The sequence below is a fragment of the Falco punctatus genome (genome assembly GCF_963210335.1).
Source record: "Falco punctatus genome assembly, chromosome: 2".
Classification (NCBI taxonomy): domain Eukaryota; kingdom Metazoa; phylum Chordata; class Aves; order Falconiformes; family Falconidae; genus Falco; species Falco punctatus.
The window spans coordinates 55,433,004-55,459,807 of record NC_137581.1 but is presented as its reverse complement, the minus strand read 5'-3'; the positions used below and the strand labels follow the sequence as shown (position 1 = coordinate 55,459,807).

Genomic DNA, 26,804 nt, shown 5'->3' with positions numbered 1-26,804 from the left:
AGAAGACAGTGGTTCCCCAGAAGTGGTTCAAAATCAGAGGATGCAATCTGGAGCTGGCTGGCAGAACCACACTAAACTAGTGTTCTCAGTTAAAAGTTTAACAATGGGCTGCTTTGTGGTCTACAGAAAAATTTGAGGGTTTTCTGTTGACCAAAATAGCTTGGAAACCGCTATGCTGAAATGTCATTATAGAAAGAATTGCTAAGTCATTCATAATTTTGGCCAAATTAGATAAGAGAATGATCTTTTTGTCTTGTCACTGTTAACCTTTCCCATTCTCAACACTTTAATTTGTATGAAAGGTTGAAGTTTAAAATTTAGCTGTAGCATTCTCTGGCAGGAAACATCTTTGGCTCTGGTATATATGTTGGTTACATGGTGCATTACCAGCTTCCCCTGTGGCCAGTGGATTGCTAAGCTACACAAGTAATGATAATTACCAGGCTGTGGGACATATTCTTTCTTCTGTGTAATTTGAAAAATGAAATTATGGGCTGTTCTCACTTCAGATGTTTCATATTTCTAGGTTCCCTTGAAGAAACCCAAGCCTGGGCTGTCATGGTTGGATCCACAATTGGAGGAGCACTTATAGCTCTGGCTGTGCTTGTTTTGCTGCTTGTACTTTTCCAGCACCGAAGGCAGAGAAGAGGTTTTGAGCCACTGATGAACGTGAGCTTCAGCCCCAAAAAGTACATGGAAGAGGCTTAGTGCCCTTGCTTTGTTTCTTTGCGTATTCCTGTAGGAAGTGACCTTGATAGCCTTATTGAGATCTTAGCTGAGAGTTTATCACACACTCCTTTGGCAGCTGACTACATTGTTCTCATTCAGGTTTTCCTGTTACCTGTGAATTGTAATATATGCAGTATCTGGGTACATATGTGCAAGGCCCAAGACAGGTCAGATTTGTCTCATTACCAAATATTATCAGGAGTGTGTGACCCTTGTAGGTCATCCTCTATAGATTTAGATCAAGACACCTAAGAATCTAAATAGAAGAAATCCAACTTGAATAACCAAGATAATGTTTCACCTCAATGTGTTTTTGATTTCATATAGCAGCTCTAAGATGTGCTGAAAGTTATTAACTCTACATATACATTTGAATAACATATTATTTTACAGTTATCAATAAATATTCTTAATAACATAGTCTTTTTTTAAGGTTCAAAGTGTTTCATACTGTTTGATAAAATACTATAGGAACTCCCTGGTTACAGTTAATTTCAGAAGCATGATCAATTCCATATGTTATTTCCAGTCAAGCTGATGTTTAGCATTAGGTAAACTTCCAAACTCAAATTCTCCTAAAGTTTAAGACCAGGAGTTCCCTGACAGCTGGATACACACTTGTGCTTTATCTCTGTGTTAGGAACCTGTGACACAAGTTTAAAATGGTGTTTCGCTTTCTCCATTTTGGCTCTGCTGCGCTGTTTCATGAATCTAGACTTATATTTCCAAAGTTGGGGACCTGGGACCCATGACCCAAGGTAACAAGACTTAGATACCTTGCATTACCCAGGTCTGCAGGTGGGGGATCAGGTTTGGATGTGGCACTCCCTAGACCCTGTCTTAAACATTCCTTTCATAGAAGCATAGAATCATAGAATGTTTTGGTTTGGAAGTGACCTTCAAGATCATCTAGGTCCAACCCCCCTGCCATGGGCAGGGACACCTTCCATTAGATCAGGTTGCTCAAAGCTCCATATAACCTGGCCTTGAATGCTTCCAGGGATGGGGCATCCACAGCTTCTCTGGGCAATTTAAGCCAGTGCCTCACCACCCTCACACTGAGAAATTTCTTCCTTAGGTCTAATCTAAATCTACCCTCTTTCAGTTTGAAGCAATTAACCCTTGTCCTGTCACTACATGCCCATGTAAAAAGTCCCTCTCCTGCTTTCCTGTAGGCCCCCTTTAGGTACTGGAAGGTGCTATAAGGTCTCCCTGGAGCCTTCTCTTCTCCAGGCTGAACAATCTCAACTGTCTCAGCCTGTCTTCATAGGAGAGGTGCTCCAGCACTCTGATCACCTTCACGGCCCTCCTCTGGACTTGCTCCAATAGGTCCATGCCCTGCTTATGTTTGAGGCCGCAGAGCTGAACTGAACCAGTACTCCAGGTGGAGTCTTACAAGAATGGAGTAGAGGTGGAGAATCACCTCCTTTGACCTGCTGCCCACGCTTCTTTTGATGCAGCCCAGGGTTTGGTTGGCTTTCTGGGCTGCAAGTGCACAATGCTGTGCCATGTCGAGCTTCTTGTCCACCAACACCCCCAAGACTTTCTCCTCAGGGCTGCTCTCAATCCATTCTCTGCTCTCCCTGCATTTGTGCTCGGAATTGCCCCAACCCATCTGCAGGACCTTGTACTTGGTCTTGTTGAGCTTCATGAGGTTTGCACAGGTTCAGCTTTTGAGCCTGTCAAGGCCCTCTGATGGCATCCCTTCCCTCCAGTGTGTTGACTGCACCACACCGCTTGGTGTCATTGGCAAGCTTGCTGAGGGTGTGCTCAATCCCACTGTCTGTGTCATCAGCAAAGATGTTAAGCAGTGCTGGTACCAATACCGATTCCTGAGGAATGCCACTCATCACTCGTCTTCACTTGGACATTGAGCTGTTGACCACAACTCTCTGAGTGCGATGATCCAGCCAACTCCTTATCCACTGAGTGGTCTGTCCATCAAACCTGTGTCTGTCCAGTTTAGAGTCAAGGATGTTGTGTGGGACGGTGTCAAATGCTTTGCACAAGTCCAGATAGATGATGTCAGTTGCTTTTCCTTGGGCCATCAAAACTGTAACCCCATCATAGAAGGCCACCAAATTTGTCAGGCATGATTTGCCCTTAGTGAAGCCATGTTGGCTGTCACCAGTCACCTCCTTATTTTCCATGTGCCTTAGCATATTTTCCAGGAGGATCTGCTCCATGATCTTGCCAGGTACAGAGGTGAGACTGACTGGCTTGTGGTTTCCTGGGTCTTCCTTATTTCCCTTTACAAGTTCCCTATGTAGACATAGATTTGGACCACCTTTGGGTGGTTCTTCTATGTTATCTTGAGACAGGGTTTTTACACAGCAAACGAAGTCCTGAATAGATTGTGTCAGCTTTGGTTCTGAATACATTACATTATTGGACTGCTCAGATTTTGCATTTTTTGAGGTTCTGAGTCTTAGAAAAACTATGCTTTTGTAGCCTTGATTAAAAAATTCCAGTTAATAATGATTTATTATATTTGATTTAGGCCTGCTCAATACTAGCTGTGTGGACTAGAAAGAAGATCTTAGTAGGTCTTCACATACACTTAGCTTTGAACTGGGATAACTCACAAAACTTACCTCTGAAATGGGGACATTTTCGGGCAAAGAAAAGTTATGATTTGTTCACCATATGCTCAGATAGCCCTTGCTGCATCAGGTGGACAATGATCTGCTGCCATTTCTGCTGTTTTGTGGTGCCTTTGGGGCATCCCGGCACACTTGTTCCTGGTTCATGCCCAAGATGCCAATGGTTGGAGCACTTTTTGTACAGTCACTCAGCCCAGTACCACAGCTCCCAATTCAGGTTGCCTTTTGGGGGGGTTTACCATGTAGGGACCAGCGTGACTTGGTGCTGGGGACATCAGATGAGGTCTCCAGAGACCTGCCTTGGGCCGCGTATCACATCAGTTGGACCCTGATCAGTGTCAGTTTGCAGCCAGGTCTGAGGTTTCCATGTGCCCTTCTCAAGGAGGAGATGTCAGCTACTTTCCAGCATGACGAGACTATGAGTGTTCACACAGAATCATAGAATAGTTTGGGTTGGAAGGGACCTTTAAAGGTCCTCTAGTCCAACCCTGCACTGCAGTGAGCAGGGAGATCTTCAACTAGATCAGGTTGCTCAGAGCCCTGTCCAGCCTGGCCTTGACTGTTTCCAGGGATGGAGTGTCTGCTACCTCTCCGGGCAACCTGTTCCAGCATTTCACCACCTGCAGTGTAAGAAATTTCTTCCTTATATCTAAATATATATCCTGACAGTCTAAATCTACCCTCTTTTAGTTTACAACCATTACCCCTTGTCCTGTCGCAATAGGCCCTGCTAAAAAGTTTGTCCCCATCTTTCTTATAAGCTCCCTTTCAAGTATTAAAAGGCCATGGTAAGGTGTCCCCTGAGCCTTTACTTTTCCAGGCTGAACAACCCACAACAGGCACCAGTTCGTGTTAAATACTGATTTAGAGATGCTGTTGGATGGAGATCGACACCTTTTTGTCCTTCATGTGATGTGGATGCCAAAGTTTAGGAGACGGGTTAGGCTGCTGTTTTCAAGGGTGAATGGGATTCTTCCTTGGGGTGACAGGGCATGGTGTGTGCCTGGCTAGCTTCACCACCTTGGAGGTTTGGATACTGCTCTCCCAAGTGGTGGCTTTGCCAGCTGCCCTGGTTATGGGCAAGTGACAGTGGCAGTGGCATAGAGGAAGGAGAGAGAGAAGGGAGAAATGTAGAAAGTGTGGCTTAGCAGCTAACTTGTTAGAACTCCTTTTTCCCTAAGAGCTCTTGGGTAAAACAAGGGAGAGTTGCTCTGTTCTTACTTGTAAATTGAATGGAAAGGTATTTTCTGTTCCGGAAGAAAAGCAATGAAGGCATTAGATGGATACTATGCACATTAAAAATACCGGGGTCAAAGATCCGTGCGTTACTCTTTCCACTCGCAGGCCCTTAGTTTAATAATTAGGGCTTTAAAACTGTTAACAGTTTTAAACACAGTTAAAATTCTTTTAACGCTTGCTTGTGCAAACCTGGTTGCAGCAAGCTGTATCGAGAGCACAGCCTGCCCTCTCGCGGCTCACTGAAAAATTACCTGGGGACACCAGAAAGCTGGTTTTCTCCCTTTTTACGATGTACAGCCCTGGTCTAGCAACCAGGGAAGGTTGTGTCCTTGGTGACAGGAAAAAGTGCGGATAAATTTTATATGAAACGCTTAAAGCGAAAGGAAGTGAGCATAGGCACATTAAAAAACAGAGGGAGGAAATCCTGTAGCAAGTCTGATTGTAAAGGTTAGTTTCACATGTTTTATTGTTCCATTCATCCCAAACTACAGAAAAGGCATTTTTTGTTGCTGGTTTATGCAGGTGCAACAGCCTCTTGTTGCATAAGTTGTACTGAAGCTATTACTGCTGGGGCGGGATGAAGAGGGGCTCTCAAAGGCTCCCCTAGACTGCTGAGCTGAGGGAAACAGCGCTGAAAACCCACCATCCCCAGTCTCCACCGTTCCCAGAACACCCTGGGATTTTGATTCTACAAATCAGTGCAAAGCATGACCTCAGCTGGTGCCCATGGACCACTGCCTCTCACTTTTTTCTCTCACATTCACAACGGAGCAGTCACCCAGCCCAGCCCAGGCAAGAAGGATGAGGGACCAACGCATCCATCTTTGTGGCTGCTTTTTACTCAAGACACTTTGCTGGCAGATGGGAGGTATGCTCTTGAATGACTCCAAACTGAGATGGGTGTAATCATCACCATCCCCCCACTTTTCAAATAAGTCCTGCTGAATTGTTCCTTTCTTCTGACAAAAGGCTCTAATTCAAACAGGAGCGTGTAACATGCAGCTGCAAATGGGATGTTTAAGCCCCGGGGAGGGACAAGTGCTCAAAACCATCCCTTTCTCAGCCTTTGTGTTAGCTAGACCCATGCAGCTTCCAGCTTTGTGTGTAAGACTTTTGTGTGGATTATCTTTCTGAGGAGTTTAATTCTCTCTAGTTACCAGTTAATTGCTCTCTCAATTGGCTGTACTGGATCCACGGGCAGCTGATGCCTCTTTCTGAGTCACCCAGTGGGTCAGACGCCTAATTTTTTGACTCTGTAGTAAGCTGGTGGCAGCCACATCATCTCTGTCAGTCATGGCCTGTGTCTTTGTGCAAACGATTATCATGAAAATTCTCTGAAGGAATTAGTGAGAACCTGTTTTCTGAGTTAAATTAAATCTCCTTGCTGGCCGTTTAGCTAAATGTTTGAAAAGGAATCTGTTCCAATTCTGCCTGTGACTGAGGAAAGCAGCAATGTAAAGCCAACCCCATCTCATGGCTACTATTGTAAAACTGGAAGTTGCAATGCCACTGCTGACTTTCTTTTGGGAGAGGCGTGTGTCTGTGCTTGTGGTGGGAGAAAAGAGGGAGAAGCAGATTTAAAGACCATCAGCTAAACGTGGTAGCGAAGGTACACACTTACAGAACCAGGCACGTAGGCTGATGGCAACCACGAAGAAAACAAAAAGGGCCAGCTTTGTCCCTTCATGCTATATATGCAGCCAGTTAAGTGCCCTGCACACAGCTGCCTGGAGAAAGTCAGGTTACGAACAAGACTGCATCTATCTCCTGCTGTGCTTCAGTGCTCCCGAAGCTGAGGCACAGCAGACACTCACTCTCCAGTGCTGTTTGCTGAAACTAGGCTTTCCACGACCTGGGCGGCCAGAAGAAATGGTACCAGTGCTGGCTATATTTTTTTCATACTAGCTCTCTCCTTGTGAGAGGGCATCCAACTCCTCTCCTAAAGGCTGGAAGACCATGGGCATAAAAAATTACCTCTACACTGGGTTTCACATTAAGCCAATGTATAAGCCATTGCATTGTATAGATCTAAAATCATGCTCCGATGTTGGCAGGGCACCCTCCAAGGATAAAATATGAGAACTCTCCAGGTATCCATCTGACTGCAGAATCTGTAGGTCTGGTTCATTTTGCCTGTCCTGATCTTCACCAATCCTGTCTGCACTCTTGATGATGTTACCATTGTCATGTGTTCCCCCTTCAGAAGGTCCTGAGGCCACTCTCGTGCCAGGACAGATGGGATCTGCAGACAGCAACCAAGCTGGTAAATGTGACTATGAGAGTGAGAAACCTGAACACACCAAGCTATTCAGTAGAGAGGGAATAAGCAGTCAGGTCTCTTCCACAGCAGAAGATCCCTCCCCATTCCTCTCTCCTCCCTTCACTGCCTTGTTGTCTCTGGCCTGTCAACAAACCCGTGAACCTTGGAGTAACTTCAACAGGCAGGATGGAAAGAAAGTATGGGCTGATTCCAGCCATCGCTCTTGGCAGCACTTCCAAGTGCCTGAATAAAGAAGGCAGTCACTTGATCTTAGCTCAGATGAGGTCCTTTCAGCCCTTATCTCTGCCCTCAGGCTTTCTTACAGACTAGATTCAACAGCTGCTTTTTTCAGCACTGTGGTTCTGCCTGTGGTGGGTCTGTCTCCTGCGGTTCCTGATTCTCTGCAGTCATGTAGCAGGAGAGGTCAGCTGTCTGTTTTGGCTATCGTGAATTCTATTATGTGGATCAAGGCCTGGGAGACAGGTGCTTAACTGTTCAGTGGTGGGGCCACAAAGACCCCTCCTGCAGCTTCCTTCACCTGGTGATTTCATTGCTGCATCCCAGGCTGCTTCCAGGCCTGTTTCGCTGCCATCCATCTCTGAGGGTTGAGTCAATTCTGCCTCTTGGCAGATTCTTTTCATTTCTGACTTACAGGAAGGTCTCCTGAATTTCAATGTCTTTTTTTCTTTTTTTTTTTTTTTTTTTTGGGTGCCTTTTTCTTGAAAATACCTTTCATCAACTTCATTTTTATGTGGAGGTATTATTGCTCGAATATCTGTAACAGTTTCACAGTTGACTCCTCTACTTGGGTTAACTGAAAAGCTACTAAACACATTAAATACTCAGAAGCTGTTATTTTCAGGAATAAGGCTGGCGTTTTTTGGGATAGAGCCTGAAGTGCTTATTAAACCTTCTTCCTTGGGTTTCTTTTTCACTTTTACCAGGGACTTTCAGACTCCAGCCTGGCTTTTATCAACAAATTCTTCCACTTTCTTTCATGCTGCTGTGTCCTGCCAGCCCATGGTCAGCAGCTGCTCAGGGTGGGGAGACCTTGCCAAAGAGCTGCTGCTTTTTGTGTTGCTCCAGTTGGCTGTGCACGGTGAGAGCATCGCTAGGAGAGCCGCTGTGCTCAGCTTTTCCAGATGCACATCAAATTTACTTAAGTCCTTAGGACCTATGTTAACAACTGGCTTTGTGATTAGCAGGTGCACTCTTGCTTGGCATGCTATGCTCTCGCTGGTCCCCTTGGCCTAGCTGTCTGGCAGAGTGTGAACAAATGGTTTCATTTAGAGCAGCTCTAAGATTCGTGTCACATCCCAAGGGGGCTGCATCTCCTCCCCAAGCCTGGAGATGGGAGCTTTGATGAGATGTAGAAATCCTGTCTTCTGTGGAAGTGTACACCTGGTGTGCCAGACCTTATGGATTTAGAATTCAGCTCAGAGCTTTGAAAAATACTGCTTGTGAAGGCAAAGTACAATCCTTCCCAAGAAAAGAAAAAGCTGGATTTTTAACGGAAGGAAGAACCACCCTTTTATGGAGGCCAAGCACTTTTTCCTACCTCCTTTTCTTTCCCTCCAACACTTTCCATGTGTAATCTTAGGATCATGATTTTGCAAAAACAATGCAAGCATTTGTTTTTAATATCGAATTTGTTGTTGTTTTAAAATGCAGCCTCCCAACTAAAAATATTTGATCAGGGATGTGACACAGGGAGAGAGATGACAGAGCTCAGTGCTCGTTTACACTATGTCTGTCTGCTGGTAAGAAAGAAGTGTACACTGGTGGCTGCGCTAGGACAAAGATAAAAGGTGTATTTCTACGTAAAACTGAAAAGGGAGAAAAAAAGCGATACTTCTCATTTCAGTCTTGGCTGTATCTAAATATTTTAGCTTGGGCTGGGGATCACCAGTCATGTTTTCCTGATGTACACTTAATTGTGTTATTCAGACAGATGAATTTATGTCAGCTCATCACAACAGCCTGTCTCATGCTCATTTTTGCCTTAGTTGCTGTCAGTCATTCAATATCAGTATGGTTTTTACCTGGAAAGCACACCTCTAGTAGCATTGCACAAAATTGCTCTCTACTTTTCTCTAATGTTCCACCATTTATTTTGTTCAGAAGCAAGGTAAGGGCAGGTTTTACACAGAAAAGTGAATGGGAATTTATTGAACGACAAAATGATTACTTGCAATATTGCCTTTGCCTGACAACTTCCAGTAAATTCATTTTGCAGCCAGGGAATATCAGACTTTTTTCCTTCCACATTTCATGGAGTATGTAGTGGAGTAACTTGCTCTAAAATAGCAAATCCTTCATTTTCAGTTGTGGCTGTGGCATGGTTAAGTACCTTTGAAATTGTTTTAGAGAGGGGTCCCCCCAGATATTTCAATATTTCAGGGCGCTGTAACTACATGTACAGTGAGAATTACTGAACTGGGAAACAAAGTTTTGCAAGCTTCACAGCAGCTGGGAAAAGAAAAAACCCCAAACCTATCTGAATTTCTAGTGTTTGCATTACAGCGCAGGATTTTCCCAGCTGTATGGTTTCTGCTGGGAGGTTCCCAGAGATTTCACCTCAGATGGTTCCTTTGGAGACTTCTCCGGTCTCCCTCCTCTCTTCTACATTGCTTGCCCTGTCCTTTTCGCTCTTTCTGCCTTGCTTTACAAATATATCTATTTCACTCTGTAACTAATCTATTAATATTCATAGCAGTGGGAGAAGGTAGAATGAAGCTTAAACCTAGCCGTATTATGAAAAAGCTTTATAAAATGTGTAGCACAAATAGTTCTCCCGTGTATAATAATTTGTATTGTATGTACTCTAAGCTGTTTTAAGTATAGTCAAGGTTACAATTAAGAGATGGAAACTTTTAACATGTGATTAAGAGGTTGTGAAGAATTCTGTATTTATAATAGCTTTATTGATTGTGTTGTATTAATTAATGTCTGTGCCAAAACTGACTAAATGCATAATTGAAGAAAATCATTAATCAGAAAAAAAACCAAGAAAGAGAAACTTCATCCCAAAAAATAAAATCAGGAGCCAAAATTGGCATTCATATCTATTTCACTTTAAAGATACTTTTACTGATACTCAGCTCAATTTTTTCCTTTTAATTCTATTATTCTGTGGCTCTTGGATTACTTCTGTTTTCCTCCCCTCTCTCCCATACTCACCATCTCATCAAATAATCTATTTGCAGTAATTACAAGAATCAAAGCTGGCTTGTTGCAGTAGGTGAGTCCCTTCTCCAAGCCCGTCCTATTTTTAATGCTCTCTCATTGCCCAGTCCCCAGAGCCCCAGCTGTGTGGGCTGCCCAGCCCTGCACTCCCTCCCGTGGGTCGGCCTTAGTCAGGTGAAGCTGATCTCAGTAGTGAGTGCCGTCCGTCATGTCGAGATGCACAAAAGTGGGCCATCGACTCTCTGCTCATAAGACAATATCATTCCTCATGCAGATCTGAATTCCAGGGGAGTTTTTTCTTGCATTTGCATCATACTGCAAATACTTGACACCTGCACATTCTTTCTATTAGCTTTGCATCTGTATTTGATGGCTCTCTGGTATGTCTGAGCTTAGCAATGCATCAGAAAACATTTCCTTAGGCCACAGTTTTTCCTGGATTAGTGACAACAGTTGACTGGATTTGTTAATGTTTACCATCTATACTACCGAAACATTCAAGTGAATGGATATGCATTTCACAGATGCAAATATGAGATTACGTTCAATAGTGTATTAAAACAAGAGTGTACTAATAAATTTAGCAAAGTCTCAGAATTTAATATATCAATATCATTTAATTGCTAAAGCTGATTTTCAAATATCATCTTTAGAATGGGAAAGAACAGACCAGAACCTTTACTTGCCATTCAAATAAAAGCATCTGTTATTTTCAAACAGTTAGCTAGTTATATTTTCACTTCTTTTAATACTTTCTGACATTGCATTCTTCTTGAATTTTATTTGCATTCTGATGGGACAAAAAATCATAATAGACTTGCAGTGCTTCATACAGTAATGAAACAAATATCAGAAAACTGACAGAGAAAATGGTCATCATAGTATTTCTAGACTAAAAGGATTCAATAGTGTTTGAATAGGCAGCCAGATTTCGGACACTTATCTGAATCAAATCTCTAGCAATTCACATTTTCTTTCTGTTCCAGCAGGATTTAAAGCAAGGCACCATTAATTAATAGAACCTTGTGGTAGGTGCCTGAGAAAAGAATAATAATTAAAGGAGTTACTAATTGACAGATTTTCCACGATTCACAGAAGGCTCTATGCATTGTTGCAGATAATGTCTCTTCAGGCAAGTAGCAGAATTTTAAACTGATGCTTCCACTAAGCTCTTCTATGATTAGCAATTGTTTTTTCTTCCTTGTAGAGCACAAAACATGCACAGCAAGGTTTGCCTTGTGTTAAGAAAGTAAAGAATACTGCAAAATTATTAGAACCTGGAAATAATTCTTCAGAGGCTGAAAACTGCAAAATACTATTTTTTGTTTGAAAATTCAGTGTTTTGGTCTGGGATGGGGAACACAGCAGCCTGCTCTGAACAAGTCAGTACATTCCCAGCCTTGCACAAACAATTTGTTCAAAAATAGTGAGAGCTGCTGGTCTCTCTGTTCAATGACAGACACCCTCCAGAAGGTAGCAGGCTCCATCTATCTTAGACACCTAATGTGGGTACCCAGAGGTAGGTAGTATAGTGCCACTGGAGATGCCCAGCGGTGCCGTGCAGTGGCTCCAGCATGGGTTTCTTACTGCTCTGCACATTTGCCAGCTACACACAGATACCTTGGATGCAATACAAGCCATGACTCAATGAGCCCCACTGAAGTGTCCAGTGCCGTTTTAGATGTCCTAGAAAATCCAAGGCATGATGACTGGGACTACAAGATGTAGACAGAGGTTATTCAACAGATCCAGCGGGCAGCTGAACCGAACCCTGCAGTACCCAGAATGGCAGTAGTGCTCCTATTTAGGCAACAACCCACTTCCTCGGGTGAGATTCACTTCACCCAGATCCAGGTTTGTACCAGGTTAAGGTGGGATTCATCTCATCCAGATTCATGAAATTGATTCTTTTGTCTAAACTTAGACCTTTAGTTTAATTTAAGGTTCTTGAGACTACCCTGCTGGGCTTCCAGCTGCCGATCCGGAAGGGTGAAAGGCCTCTGCAGGTCCTGTGTCATGTCTCTGGCTCTGGGCAGATGTCTTGGCTAGCTTAAGTTGTTTCAAGTGACACCAGACAGCAATATGTAGGCAGCTGAACAAAACTCTTAAACTTAGAACCAAATTAACAGAAGAATTTTAAGGAGGCTGTATTAACAGTTTAAACGCCTAGTAGACTCCACTGCAGGAATTAGAAGTCGTCAAATTAAAATGGAGAAACAGACCCCTCTAATTTGCCAGATCCCACATTTCTTAAAGAACAAGACTGATTTACATTTTAAGATTCCTGTGTCATGGGCAGTTTTATTTTTTTTTTTAAAAACAAGCTGTTCAACAATTGCAATAAAATGCTACCCTTAAATTAGCTCCCAATTTGATTGACTTGCCACTGAAATTGGGAATAAGAAAACTCCTTAACACCAGTGTACCATTAGGAAGCAGGCATTCCTTTATTGCAGTGCTGAATGCATGTGGGATCATTCCACCTAACGTGCATACCATATGTTACATTCAGGCAAGATTATATAGACCATACATAAGCTTATGCACATACGAGTCATACACATTCATTCATTTCCCAATAATAGGTGGTACTATGTTAATTAAGCATCATGCATGCTCCTTACAGGTATTTAAGAAAACTTCTGGGGGGTCTCAAACAATAGTTGACCCTCTAGTTACAGTTACAGTTGACTTTGCAAGAAGATCTTTTGTTTTAGTTCCTTCTCGGAATTATTGATTAACCTTCCCTTAATGATATAATATTGCACAACTACTGTTTGATGGTAATAATCCATAATAGTTACACTGAAACAGTCCATAGTAATTATACTGAAATGAACAGTACATGGTGGCAGACTCAGAACTAAAAAGTCAAATGAAGAGTTAAGTATCATTTTAAAAACTATCTTACTGTCCTGGTTTTGGCTGGGATAGAGTTAATTTTCTTCCTAGTAGCTGGTACAGAGCTGTGTTTTAGGTGTAGTATCAGAATAATATTGATAGCACACTGATGTTTTCAGTTTTGCTAAGTAGTGCTTACCCAAAGTCAAGGATTTTTCAGTTTCCCATGCCCTGCCAGTGATGAGGGGCACAAGAAGCCAGGAGGGAGCAGAGCCAGGACAGCTGGCCTGAACTAGTCAAGGGGATATTCCAAACCATAGAATGGCATGGTCAGTATATACATGGGGCAGGGAGTTGGCTGAGGACCACTGATCGCTGCTGGGGGACTGGCTGGGCATCGGTCAGCGGGTGGTGAGCAGTTGTGGTGTGCGTCACTTGTTTTCCTTGGGTGTTATTCCTCTATCTTTTTGTTATCTCCCTTTTCATTAGCATTCTACTATAACAACAACAACAATAATAATGATAATAATTATAATAATAATATTTTACTTTATTTAAATTAGTAAACTGTTCTTATCTCAACCCATGGGTTTTACCTTCTTCCAATTCTCCTCCCCATCCCACCGGGGGTTGCGGGGTAGGGGGCAAGCAAGTGAGCAGCTGTGTGGTACTTAGTTGCCGGTTGGGGTTAAACCACAGCACTTAAATATAGTCACAGAAAGCTCTCACCTTTTGCAAGAGAATAAATATATAACTTCTGCCTGAAATGTCATCCCTAGATGTCATGACTTTTGACACTTCCACAATGTTCTTCACTTCTCTGACAGATTTTTAAGGGAACATGCCTGGCACATAAATATAACTGGAAAAAGAATACTGTAGAATGAACTCCTCATAAATTATTTTAAAGATTCATTTTACTTCATGATTCTCCCGTAGCTGACAATCATGCGATTAACATTGCTGGCCTGTAGAGAGCACCTTTTGTTTTGCAGCCAAGAAACCACAAGACACGAGGCAGGTACTTACTTCAGATATTTATTGTAGTCCATCAGAGAATGTCAAATCCCTGTTTTCAAACCACCAATATACATTGCCTTCATGGTGTGAGTGAAGGGTGATGAGAACGAGAAGAACTGATGAACGTGATTTAGATTTGTTTAACACATCTTGGATAAAAATGAATTGGACAATTTCAAGTCAGAGCAGTTATAGTTTTATTCTTTATATGGTAAAGCAATCTAACAAAAACAATACCATAGAAATAACTAGAATGAATAAGGCATGTCAAAGTCTTCACTGAGGTGTCAAGTATATATATACATACAGTACTGAATATTAAGCAACAGTGTAAAAGATCGCCCCACACTTTATTACTGTTGTAATTATGAACTAATAAAGTAAATGTCATCAGTGTTGTTTGAGAGAGAGACACCGAGGATATAAGCGCAGATTTAAATGTTTAGTATCAAACTTGTTAGATGTGTCTCTCCTGGTACTGGAGCCGACGGCAAACTCTCACTAGCTTCAGTGAAAGGAGGACCAGAGAAGCTGGGGAAGGCGTTTCTGATCCTCCATTGCATAGTCCTCACACAGCATAAATTGCACTGTCCAGATTCCTGTAACACTAGAACTTTGGACTGAAAGAAGTTACACTGGGGAGTCCCTATCCGTGCACGCTGGCAATAGTTACCTCACCAAAAATGACAATTTCTGATCACCTGTCTTTAATACTTGGGTTAATGGGTTGTGCGCAAACCACCTACCATGGCCTTGTGCATGTCTATAATGGTTTCTAAACCAAAGATGGTCATGAATCATTCACATGGCTTATTAGCATGATGCCAGACCAAGGATCCTCTGTACTGTCAAGGGAGAGAAGTAGGAACAACATATAATATATGCACCTACAGCTGGTGGAAAGAATGTGTTTCCCTATTTCTGTCTGTTGATAGTATAGACATTCGAGATCTCACGGCACCGGCTGGCAGATAGTTTGACTCCCTCATTGCTTTCTTGACATTGCATGCCACAGTGGTTGCTGCAACTGGATAGCTATAGTCAATGGTCTGCATGTGACTTTGTGTGTTGTAGTTGAAAGTAAGACTTTCCTGACAAGCAATCTGATCTTTTTAGAGTGAGATATGGTGCTCTCTGCGCAGTTACTTAATTGTGAATTCTGTATTCTAATGCTTTACCAGTCCAATTATGGCAAGATTAATATAAAAGTCAATATATCTTCTTGTTTAATTGAGAAAAGTCTCTTTATTTCTCATTATAATGACTGGATAAACTGTGTTTTCTAACATTTTTAACACAGTGTTTTTGTGGAGATGCACTGATAAAGAGTTTGCTGTGATTCTGAAAAGAATATCCTTAAGATCTAATAATCAGAATTAAAACTTTTATGTAATGATCAGAGTTTTATGTAATGGTGTCTTAACAATAGCAAAACTTCGTCTTTAATCAGTGACAATCAATTAGACTTTCCAACAAGCCACCGCAAATTTAAAATATGCACATGAATAAACAGTAGAATAACAGTATGAGAGAAATAACTTGCCTTACACTGTTGTCAATGAAAATACGTATTCATTAATATATGCATACTATGAAGCAGGGAAACTAACAAGGTACAATTTGTCTGAAAAGCATTATGTGGGTAATGTTTGCAGAGCAAAAGGCAGAGCAAATAAAATCAATCTTTAAGAATGCTAGTTATTGTCTCAATCCTATCCTAACTCTCAAATGTGTTGTAAGCACTAAAAAAGGATTTTTCAGTAGACAGCAAAATAAAGTATTGATTTAGAAAATAAAATATGTGGCCTTTTTCAAATGCCTTTGTCTAGTAGCATAATATTACACCAGGAAAAGTTGCCTTGGCTGAGCAGCAAGGTCTTCTAATACCTATGTTTCAGGAAGATGCATTTAATAGGAGGTCATTCATTATCTGGTAGTAATTTTAAGGTATGTGAAAGAAGCAGGTGCGGCACTACAAATATATATATATATGTGTGTGTGTATATATATATATGTATGTAAATGACTGTAAATACAACCCTTCCAACAAAATATCCCTGCAGTCAAACTTTTCTTACTAATGGACAGGAACACAGCAGTTTATGCTTTAATTGTTCTGTGATTTCCAAGTATCATCTTTAACATCCTTGACATGACAAACTGTGAAAGAAACAAGCTTAAGAAACACATAATTCATTCTAAGTCTTGAGGGAAGAAATGGTATTTACATTATTGATCACTGCTTTGTGAAAACCACATTAACTATTGTGCACTGGACTTGAATAAAAACTCAAGGGAACTGGAAAAGCAATGGCCCGAACAGTACCATCTAAGATTGTCTTGAAAATGTCAAACACTTCCCTTCTTTTTAGCCACAGGGAAACCTGAATGCGTATCTACTAATCAAAACTTTCTGGAGGAAAGTGTGTAGAAAGGAAAGATGTGATGAAAAAGAGCCAGTGGCTGTGGGGGTAATCCATGGGGTATAGTTGTGTCTTGTCATTCTTGGGTGATGGGCAGTGGCAGTATGATTATAAAGCTGCAATTCAGTTAAGGGTGATCAGATGGTACTGTTAGAAGTAAAAGCCACTTTTCATGGATTATGAATTTAATTTTTTTAAAAACCAGCAAATAGGAGGACAGTTTTGATCATCATTATCTTACCCAATTGATTTTTGAAGAACATATTCTCATAAATATAGAAAAGTCATAACTTAACAATTATTGTAGCCTGAAAGGAAGGAGGTAGGGGTTCTGAAAAGCTTGGTGAGGTTTTACAAGTGGTTTTTGAGTTCAAATAGAAACCAAGAAATAATGAAATTCATATTAGTAAAGCCCCAAAATACTGTGAATGAGATACTATTTAGGTTGCCGTTTTAATTTGGATAGTTGACTTTTTTTTAACATTTTCCTTACTACTGCCAGCAGATGTTGCCAAATAATTTCTGCAGACTCACTCTTTTCCACAATTATTTCAAAAAATTGCAACAACACTTACAGAGACACAAGCTATAATCATCTCTGAAGCACAAGTCCCTGCCTGGGACTCTCCTCATTAGGTCTGTGTCAAGTATTGTGGTAAATACTTGACAATACTTCCAATACTCTCATAGCCTATGCACTCAAAATTTAATGGCTTGTGGCTATATTTATGGATATATATGTGTGTATATGTGTAAATAAATGTCTGTACAGGGAGAGAAATGCACACTCACATGTACTATGTGAGCGTGCTGTTCTCAGAAATGCAAAAAGCAAATCAAAGTGGAAGAGCAGGAGACCTCGGAAATCGGACACTGAATGGGTGCTTTACAGCTAGGGCTTTTGGTTTCTGCCGCATTTCAAGTACCAACCCCCAGAAAGTAGGCTGTAGAAAGAAAAAGGATTTTCTCATTATGGAGATGGTGGGGGATACAGAGGAAACTGCACTTAATTATTTTCAGCTTTAAAAAGTTATTTTCTGTCATAACAATAAGCTATTTTGCAAGAGGTATGTTAGTGGCTTGTCAGCATTAACCTGTGTATATTAACCTTGCTTTCTCTACAGACCTCTTAGAAGATGCGTGTTTTCCTTTCATTGACGTAGTATGGGCCTGAGACTGACAAACGACTAAGTGCATTAATGATTAAACCCGAAGGGTATCCTTTATTGCAGTTCTCACTCTTGAGGCACTGTATTAATCTGCCTTCTGCCCTTCGGTGAGGTGCACCTTACTCCTTGCTAACTCTTGGAGCTGGCTTGAGCCCTGTGCACCGCTCTCACCAGCCTTGGAAAGGCACCTGCGATTTCAGGAGAGACCTGCTTAAGCTCCATCCCTTGTGCATATGCTTACTGAAGGCAGTTGCCTTTGTTTTGCAGCTTGGGTAGTTGACAGGTTCAAATGTGTTACAAGGAAGAATATAAACATAACAGCATTGGGCAGCGTTCAGAGCAACGAATGCATGTTAGTTGTATGACTCGTTACATCAGGGTTTGTTTGGCCCAGAAACAAAATAATATGACTTCCCCGGATGGCATCCCTCTCCAGGCTGCTCACTCCAGCACTGGCATGAAGAAGAGGCACCGTTATGCTGAGAAGGAGGACAGGAAAGAGTCTGGGTGAAGCCTGGGTCCCCCGTCTCACCAGTGGCATCTACCTCCAGGCACTTAAGTGAGGTGCCTACATGACAAGCCTTGTCATTCCAGGCTGCCTGTGCAGGGAAGAGAGGTAAGCCTCTTCCCAGATATGGAGGTGCCCGTCTTTCCTGACTGACTGTAAGGTTCTAGAAAAGCAACCGAGCAACGTGGTCCCTGAAGCGCCTAGTGCTAGGTGGCATGACCTGAGGCCCTAAGACACAGCTGGCTTTCATGAAGACAGATGGGGTGAGAGGAAAAGGGGAAAAGGAGTTGGTGGGAAAGGATTTTGAGCCTGAGAAAAAGTAGAGGTTGCCCATCAGGAATGTCTTGGTGCTCTTGGCACTGTCACCTCTTCTTGCTTCCAAGGCCTAAGTCTACAAGTGGACCAAAAGTGCATGTACAGCTAATAAAGTTGAGCTTTCATTGTCTCTCTATTGTAGTTACTGATCATAAGGCTGTATATGATTGTAGTGGAAAGAAAAGTCTAGTGTTGCATCCGAAGTCATTGTTATAAAAGGCTATATACAGAAACAAATTCAATTGCATTAGCCCTACAGAAAGTGATTTAAGGCATTTTGCACAAAAAATATTGGGCTCTGTGAAACCTATTTCACAAATGTATCAAAACATTTGTATATATTTTTCTATTTCTTTCCATGTTACATTACTCCTTTAAAGTTACAAAGCCATAAAGGATCTTTTCCTTGAAAGTTCAAACTCTGCCTTCCTACACTGCTATATATATACACACACACTGCCATGTGCTGCTAAATACTCGATCTTTGTAAGTAGTGCTTGGAGATGGGAGAACTTGAGATTTTTCTTTAGCTTTCATTTTGATTGAAACTTTCCCAAAACTGAAACTGTACCATTTAGTTTCAGGTATGATCTATAAACAGGATCAGTAGTTTTGGGTTTTTTTCCCCCTTCTGTGTCAAGTTAGGCTGAAATGCTAAAATCAGACCAGTAGAAAAGCAGGTTTAATGTTTATTGGGATTTTTTCAACCCAACCCTATTTCTGTCTAAAAAAAATATTATTCTAGACTTGACTTGCATTCAAATATCACCCCTATCAATTCAAATTTAACTATTTTAAATACTAATATAGAAATACAGCATCAAAATTGGAGCTTACAATTTGCATGCTTTCAAGCAATATTCGTATGCCTGGAGTCATAAAAATTGAACAAGCAAGTATAAATGTCTATTGATATCACAATCAGGACATCAGACCTACTTAAACAACATCCTTTCTTTGAATTTTATAAATGTAACAAAATTGCTAGTGGAAATTAAATGATATTGCTCGCCAACAAAACAAAGTAACCTGGGAGGAGTCCATCAATTTACTTAGTTTGACATCCCTGAACATCTGAATGCAAATTCTTCATTTGTAAATTTGTGTTCAGATTAAGTAAAAGTTGAAAAGAACCTTCAGAATATTTTGGAGACGCAAATGCTTTTTTTCTCCTCACTTAAGTACACACACGTATTCATAGATTATTTACAAAGTATCCTTGCAGCCTCAAACTCAACTAATAGCACAGAGCTGAAATGCGAACTCCTCTGACTTGTCTTTGGGTAGATTTTTAAGAATGATCATCACTCTGTAGCTCTTACAAGCAGGCTAAGATTGACCGGCTACTTAAAATTAGTCTGTTTTATCTAAAGATTTAAACAGTTAATCTATAGTTATGTTACATAATATACACAGAGCCAATGTGAAAGTAAATCAAATGAAGCCCAGAATGTTACAATAAAATAAAAGGGGGAAAAAAAATCCAACCCCAAGCCTCAAAACAATCAGTTATAGAACCGATATGAATTGTTTCCTGATGTTGTTACCTGTTCAGTTAATCTTGCTATAGAAAACCCACAAATTCTTTGTGATTGGCCTTGCTGGCTCATCAGCATGGCAGACAATAGTAAAAGAGAAACTGTGTGGTATAGTTACGAGGAAGAAACAGAACGTTGCCACAACAGAACGAATGAGCCAAAATGTAGTCTATAAGCTCTAATTATACACTAGATTGAAAAAAGTCATCAGGATTTATGTCAGATGATTAAGAATATACACCCAGCAGAACATGATTACAATAAAGAATAAAAGCTAAAAGTGGGGTCTGATAAAGCCTGAAAAAATCCCAAAATAAGTCGACCAAATCTCTTTGTTGCTACAGCCTTTGTCTGAAAAGAGAAGCATTAAGTGCTGCGAAAGACAGAGAGATCTGTGGAAGGGAGACAGAAAATCCAGTGAGCTACAAATGATGGAAAAGACAGTTCAGCCTGGAGAAGAAAATGGTCATAGGGACACTGGTGACTCAAAGACAGATGGGACATGTGGCATACAGGAGGAGAGCCAGACAGAGAGCTTTAGTTAGAAATGTTTATCAGCAGGAAACATGGATTTGCCAAAAAGTTTGTTTTTTTTTTTTTTTTTTTTTTTCCTGGAACACACTAGCTTTGATGAAACTTTCATTCTGAAAGATTTTTCAGGCCCAGGATGATACTGTGAGGTGAGGAGTGAGAAAAGAAGGGAGGAGAAAGAGCACAGCCCGCCTGTAACCGGGTATTTTGGGTATTTAGTGGGATGTGGGAGACCTCTAAGAAACCTTGGCTGAATGACGAGTTTGGGCTTTCTCCAAAGCCCCTGTGAGTTACTTCTTCAGACTTGAGAAGAAAATTCACAGATGCATAAGTGGAATTGAGTCATTTTTGTGAGAGATGTGAAGGACCTTTCTGCCTAAATAATGTGTATTTTTAGGAAAAAAGGACTACTGACACAGAAATCTGTTTTGGGTACTGAGCTCTTTCTCACACACTGAAAGACACAGAATTAGCCAGTGTACCTGGAAACTAACAAGGGAGAGAGAAGCCTTGCAGCAGACTGCAGAAACGCCACTGACCTATGAAGCAATATTTGGGCCTTTGCTATGTCCACCAGTGGACGTTTATAATGAGATTACGAAGAAAAATCACTGACAGTAGGTTGAGAGGAAGAGCTGGGCAGCTGTGAGGAGCACCAGCTGGACCTCATGATTTTGTAGTTAATCCCCCCCAGTCATGTATCTGCTGGGTCTCACTATGAAGTCACTGCTCCCCTACTCGTTTCTCAATTGTCTCTCCAACCACCTTGGAAGAACAAACTCCACCATCAGCAGGGATGACTTGCATGCCCAGGAGGCTCCTTGCTTCAGGTGATCTGCGTGGGAGCTCAGCAGAGCCCTGGAGAGGTATAAAAGCAGCTCCAGGAGTTGAGAGCAGCAGAACTGACTAAGTGCTGGCTTTTCACTCTGAAGAAGGTGAATTTCTTTCCAACTTCCCCTACGTTTGGAACTGAAAGCCATGTGCTTTGTATTTTTCTCAAAGAAGAAAAATCATACTGATTTCTGGTTTAGAGGAAGTAGATTTGTCTTCTCTGGAAATATGGCTTTAGAGATACTGACAGACTTGTAGACTATGTAGTCAGTTTAGCAGAAAAAGTAGAAAGTACTGTAGATCAACACATCGTGTTATGTTGGCAAATTATCCTTAAGTGATTGTTTGGTTATACTGGTTAGCAGAAGCAGATTTGGATAGGATAGACTGCTGGAAAATGTTCTGACTGAACTAATTTGAGACACCTCTCTTGCCTGTTATTAGAATTTTACTTTAAAAATCAGTTTCAAAGTTCTTGGTTCTCTATTAAGTCTCCTATGCTGTTTACCAGATGAGAAAATGGTTACTATCATATTGCTTATCTTTCATGTACCCTATTACTGCAGTACTCTGATCTTTATTTTATCAAAAAAGGGTCACAATTACACATGTTAATATGATCCTCACAGTCCATGTAAGTAGCTGTAATGGAAACATTGCCCCATTCAGTGCATCACCTGCCCTAATTTTCTTGGAAGTAGGCATTGTTGTGTCTTTGACAACTTATTTGCGGCCCCACAGGTAAGACTTAGCCTTTGACTGTTCAATTTCCCTTTGAAATGGTGGGTTTTGCAATTCCATGTAGTATTCCATTGTCATTAACTCTACTCATTCTCATCCAGCAGGTTTGAACATTCACAGGTTAATACAGTAAATATAGTTTTGATGTCTTTGAAATGCGGATTTGTTATTAATGTCTAAAATCTGTCCAGACATTTGTTTCCATAATGAAATCTGTAGAAACCTAATTTTCCCAACAGAATAACGCTAACATTTTCTGTATTCAGTTTTAATGGATTATCTTCGGTAGTAAATTAAAAACAAAAAACCACAACTTGCATCAGTGCTGTAATTTATTTTTCATGTTGAAGTAATAAAAGTCTCTGTGAATAAGTATAGTTACATTTGATAATGATTCAGTTGGTTAGTAAACTGAAGGCAACTGCTGTATGCTGAGATGCTGCACATGCAGTCCACCTCCCAAGAACAGCTCTAGCTCACAGCCATTTTGCATGAAAGCAGCTCAAACTGGTTCACACATCTGTGGGAATTGTCCTTCTTAAAAATCCTGCAAAAGTGGGATGATTTGTATGGTTGAGGCTCAGATTTTTGGAGCTTTCCATGGACAGACCTCTGCAATGCCTCTTAGGGAATCGGGATAGATCAGCCCTTACCAGAACCCCAAGGCACAGGTTCTTCTGTTCTTCCTCTTTAGCAGGAAATATCTACCCTCTTTTTTCAATTCTTTCTGATTGTCTTTTTTGAAATGCTTAAGTGTAGCCAGAGCTCAGGTAGTTTGCACTGCAGTTACAGTAGTGTGTAATGAATCATCAGCTGGAAAATCTGCAGTACACTAAAAATTTGGACAATGCAAAAGCAATTTAATTAATACTTAAATGGAAAACCTCACAGGGTTCTATAGCACTTTTATGTTATTAATTACATCTGATTTTTTTTTTAATAGCCTCCACTTTAAAAGAACATAAAATGTCAAGAACTTCTGGATCACACATCATAAAGAGTTTACACAATTAAAGGACTTTTCCTGAGGACTTGTGTCCTCTTTCTTGAACAGGTAGTTGTCATCTTTATATTTTCTTACTTTACCAGCTGCTAACAGAAGAGAAATATTTAAATTATGGAGTACCAAAAAATTACCTCGGAAGGAGAGTTATTGGATGTAAAGCATGTGCAAAAAGAAACATTGGAAATTATGTAGATTCTCACATTTATGAATACGAATACTTCTTTTCTTTCCTTCATTCCCAATTTCATTTGCTTTGTAGATTTAATAACTCTCTTAATCTCAGGGAAAAAAAGCATTGTATGAAGAAAGTATTCAATCTTTAGGGACTATTAAAGAAATATATGCCTAATACCTCACACAAAGGCATCTCCATCTCCTGACAAGACATCACCATGCATAGTAGGAAAATAAGAGGAGAAATAATATGGAAGACATAAATTTCTGGCACAACTCCCACAAGATGATCACATTTCAGCATAGATTAATCTGGTTTGTTGTTGCACTGGCAGCTTTTAAGATCCAGTCCAAGCACAGCAGGGCGCCTCCTGCGACCTCCCTGAGTGAGAACAGCCTTCAGCAAACCCCCTTGTTCTTAGGGATCCCTCTTACTCCTTGCCCATGAGTTTATGGAGGTCTACAAATAGCTAAGAGCACCCTGGACACCCAGTTTGTCTGCATCAGCTGAAAACAGTCATCAGATCACCTAAATGTGGGCTGAGGCTAAGCTCCCTAACCAGCAGTGTGGAGCAGATACAACAGAAGACTTGTCTCAGACAGCTTGGACTTTGTTACCTGTCAGTAAGCTTCCAGGCCTAGAATAATCAGATGGAAATAGTATTAGTTACCACTGAATAAACACACAATGGGTTAAATCAAAATGATGCTCAAATTGTCCTGAAACAAAGTTGCTGAGGAGGAGCAGTGTGGAAAAATTGCACATACGGATAGAAAGAGATGGACTGTGAGGGAGCTTTAAAGGGGACTCCTTGTAGAAAGCTGCATGTGCAAGTTTAGGAAAAAAATTAAAAGACAAGATCCTCTGCTTGGTACCTGCTGTACCAGGGCCAACATAAAAGCCTGTGAGAATTGGTTTAAACTCTGCTGTTTAACTTCCTGAAGATGTGAATACTGAATCAAAAGACCTGTTCTAGAGGGAACCACCAGAGCAGCAGGAAGCACTGGTATGGCTGGTGTAAGACGTGTGATCTGAACACCTAGCCAGCGACTCCTGCATACTAGGCTGTGCCCAGCAGAACAGCTCGTTATACTTTGAAGTAAACAAACAAATGGGAGAAAAAAGAATGGAATACAAATGGCTCGAAACAATGCTTTTTGATATCAGACATACTATATAGATAGCTTCTAAATACTTTTTGGTAAGAGTGCTTAAGTATACTTTATCCTAACGTGCTGTGTGTTTTCTGTTTTAATTTCATGCCTAGATCAATAACTAATTATAATTTGACAAGAAAAAGAGATTGCAATGGATATGATCTACCTGCTCTGCTGTTAAATTGTAATGTGGTCGGCTAGCTTTACAGTGTTACCACAATTTGTCTATACCATTTCCAGAGTCACCGTAAGAATCAGGAAATAAGTTTCTGGCGGATCATTTCAACACCACACAGAACTGTCCCAGAAGCCCTTTGTCTGTTCCTGATGGAAAAGGGAAGGTTTTGATGTCTAATTGCTGACACTCATTTGTCCAGGATTCAAAGAGCTTCCATCTTGGGTCTTACCACCAGATGCAAATTAGGGAAACTCTATCCAGGACCATAGTCATTTAGGCAATGATTATTGGAGCAATGTATCCTTGGAGAATCTGAGAGTACAACTGCCATCACAAATAACATCCGTGTCCTTCTTTAGGCCTATCACACAAACTCACTTGCCCCCCCCAAATACACACATGTGAGAGAGGTTTTCTCCCCTGCCCTGCAAACTTGTTAAGAAATGGACAATTGGATATGTAAAAAATTCTCTTCTTTGATGTTCGTGCTCACCAGTCATTAAAGGGTTACTTTTCAGAGCAGCACAAAGAAAGAAGAGCTGGTTGACCAAACATTTTTTTCTTACAAAGAAGTGTCAACCCTGAGCTTGTAATTAAGAAGTTAAAATCTGTGATTTATATATATATATATATATATAAAAATAGATGATCGTACTAAGACTAAAAAAGTGAAAGAAATCTCCATGTCAGTACTATATATTTGTTTGTTCTGAAATTTTGTAGAAGAAATCCTTGTGACATTGAAATTAACTGATATGAAAGATGTAGTTAGGTGTGAAACACACTATTGATCTGGTCGCTGTTAGTCCATTAGAGAATTGCTGTCTTGGTAGGATAATGAACATAGTAGCAGGAAGTCCTAATCGATGTCAGAACAGTGACAAAAGGAAAGAGATTATATCACAAGAGATTATTTTCTGTCCGAACCCTTGAGGGGAGATTTGTCAGGAGTGTTGTTTAGCATTACCACCACGGCTGATGGTGAGCTAAGTGGAAAACTGTGCCAATTGTATAACATGGATAAATCCTAAAAGAAGCTAGGTGAAATCATGCTACTACTCAATTTTTTACTGGGCATTAAGATTTAAATCCTAAGCAACTGTAACATGATACTCTGAAGCTAGTGGAGTTACTATCATACTAAAAGATAAACTTATTTTTCAGCTTCTCTACCTTCATACCAATCTGATGTGGTTGGCAGATGGAGTGCAAGACATTCACCATTGAGACATATTTTTGTGTTGGAAAAAATAATCCAGACTTCCTCTCTATAGCAATGATCATTCTGATGACCTGAATCATCCTACAGAAGTTCCTAAAGGAAACCTGGCTGTCAGTGAAGAACGGTTGCATTTTTTTTGTTCCTTTCTTGTCTTTTTTTTGTTTCGTTGATATTCTGTTGAAATGCAGCAGCCTTGAGTCAGGCCTGATTCAGAAAGAAAACCGTTTTCTTGGTTTCTTCCCCCCTCCTTTTTCTTGTTAGGGAAAAACACACACTGTAAGATCCTTTTTTACTTTTGCAGCATAAAAGGAAATGAAGCTCAGAAAGTCTCCTGTAATAAAAGTTTGAGAAAGAATTCTCTTAAGAGTGGATATCATCTTCAGAGTTATCTGAAAAAAGCAGGAAGCAGTTCAGTCTGGCACCCGGTACTCTTTGGGAAAACAAAAAAGGGAAGCAGGTTGCAGTACTGCTCTCTTCTTGTAGAAAACTGCAAGTGTTTGTGGCATGGTCCATTGTCCAAGAGTATAAGAAAAGAATAAAGTTGGCTGTTTCTGCAGCTAAAACACAGTTTCTCCAACCAGATCCAGGATTATCTCCACTGTCTCTGTAGTATGAGACTGACAAAGACGATGAGCAATGTCTGCAGTGACGAGCCAAGCTCTGTGGCTGAAGCCTCCACCTCCCTCCTGTCGGAGTCAACCGGTGGTGCTTCGGTGGTGACAAAATCAAACTCAGTGGGACAGATGTCATCTGTACAGCCGCTTCCACTGCCCGAGCCACTGGTTTCATCACCTGGCACAAAGAAGTGAGGGAAACAACATGAGGGCCATGAGTTACAGCGTTTGTTCCTTTTCTTCATCCCCATTCCACCCAGCACCCCAATGCAGATGAACACCTTAGGAATGGCAAAATGTTGGTGGTGCTTTCATTCAGTAAAGCATCCAAATGAAAGCCACTGTAACTTAATTAGGCGATTAAATGCTCTTTTGAAAAAGGAGTGGACTTCTGGTATAATGGAAACCCCTCAGTGTCTTTATGCATTTGACATGAAGATAATCATGAGAAGGAAAAGAAACAAATATATAACCGGAATTTCATGGGACGGAAAGAGATTTTGTTGTTGTCAGTAGCA

General features: G+C 40.8%; 2 protein-coding genes across 4 annotated transcripts in view; one reads left to right on the top strand and one right to left on the bottom strand.

The window, feature by feature from the left end:
- Window positions 1-26,225, top strand: part of DCT (dopachrome tautomerase) — a 55,311-nt gene extending 29,086 nt beyond the window's left edge. The window contains exons 7-8 of one of the 3 annotated variants that reach the window (XR_013926084.1): window positions 527-3,615; window positions 3,686-12,223. Coding sequence is in view for 2 of the 3 variants with exons in the window: in XM_080375733.1 (XP_080231859.1) it covers window positions 527-708 (182 nt within the window). In the remaining variant the exon portion in view is untranslated. Of the gene's footprint in view, window positions 1-526 lie in introns of all 3 variants that reach the window. The other 2 variants (XM_080375733.1, XM_080375734.1) reach the window with 2 other exon arrangements.
- Window positions 20,415-26,804, bottom strand: part of GPC6 (glypican 6) — a 776,212-nt gene continuing 769,822 nt past the window's right edge. Inside the window, exon 9 of the mRNA XM_080375732.1 lies at window positions 20,415-26,464. Within this exon, the coding sequence (XP_080231858.1) occupies window positions 26,262-26,464 (203 nt within the window). The 3' untranslated portion in view covers window positions 20,415-26,261. The remainder of the gene's footprint in view (window positions 26,465-26,804) is intronic.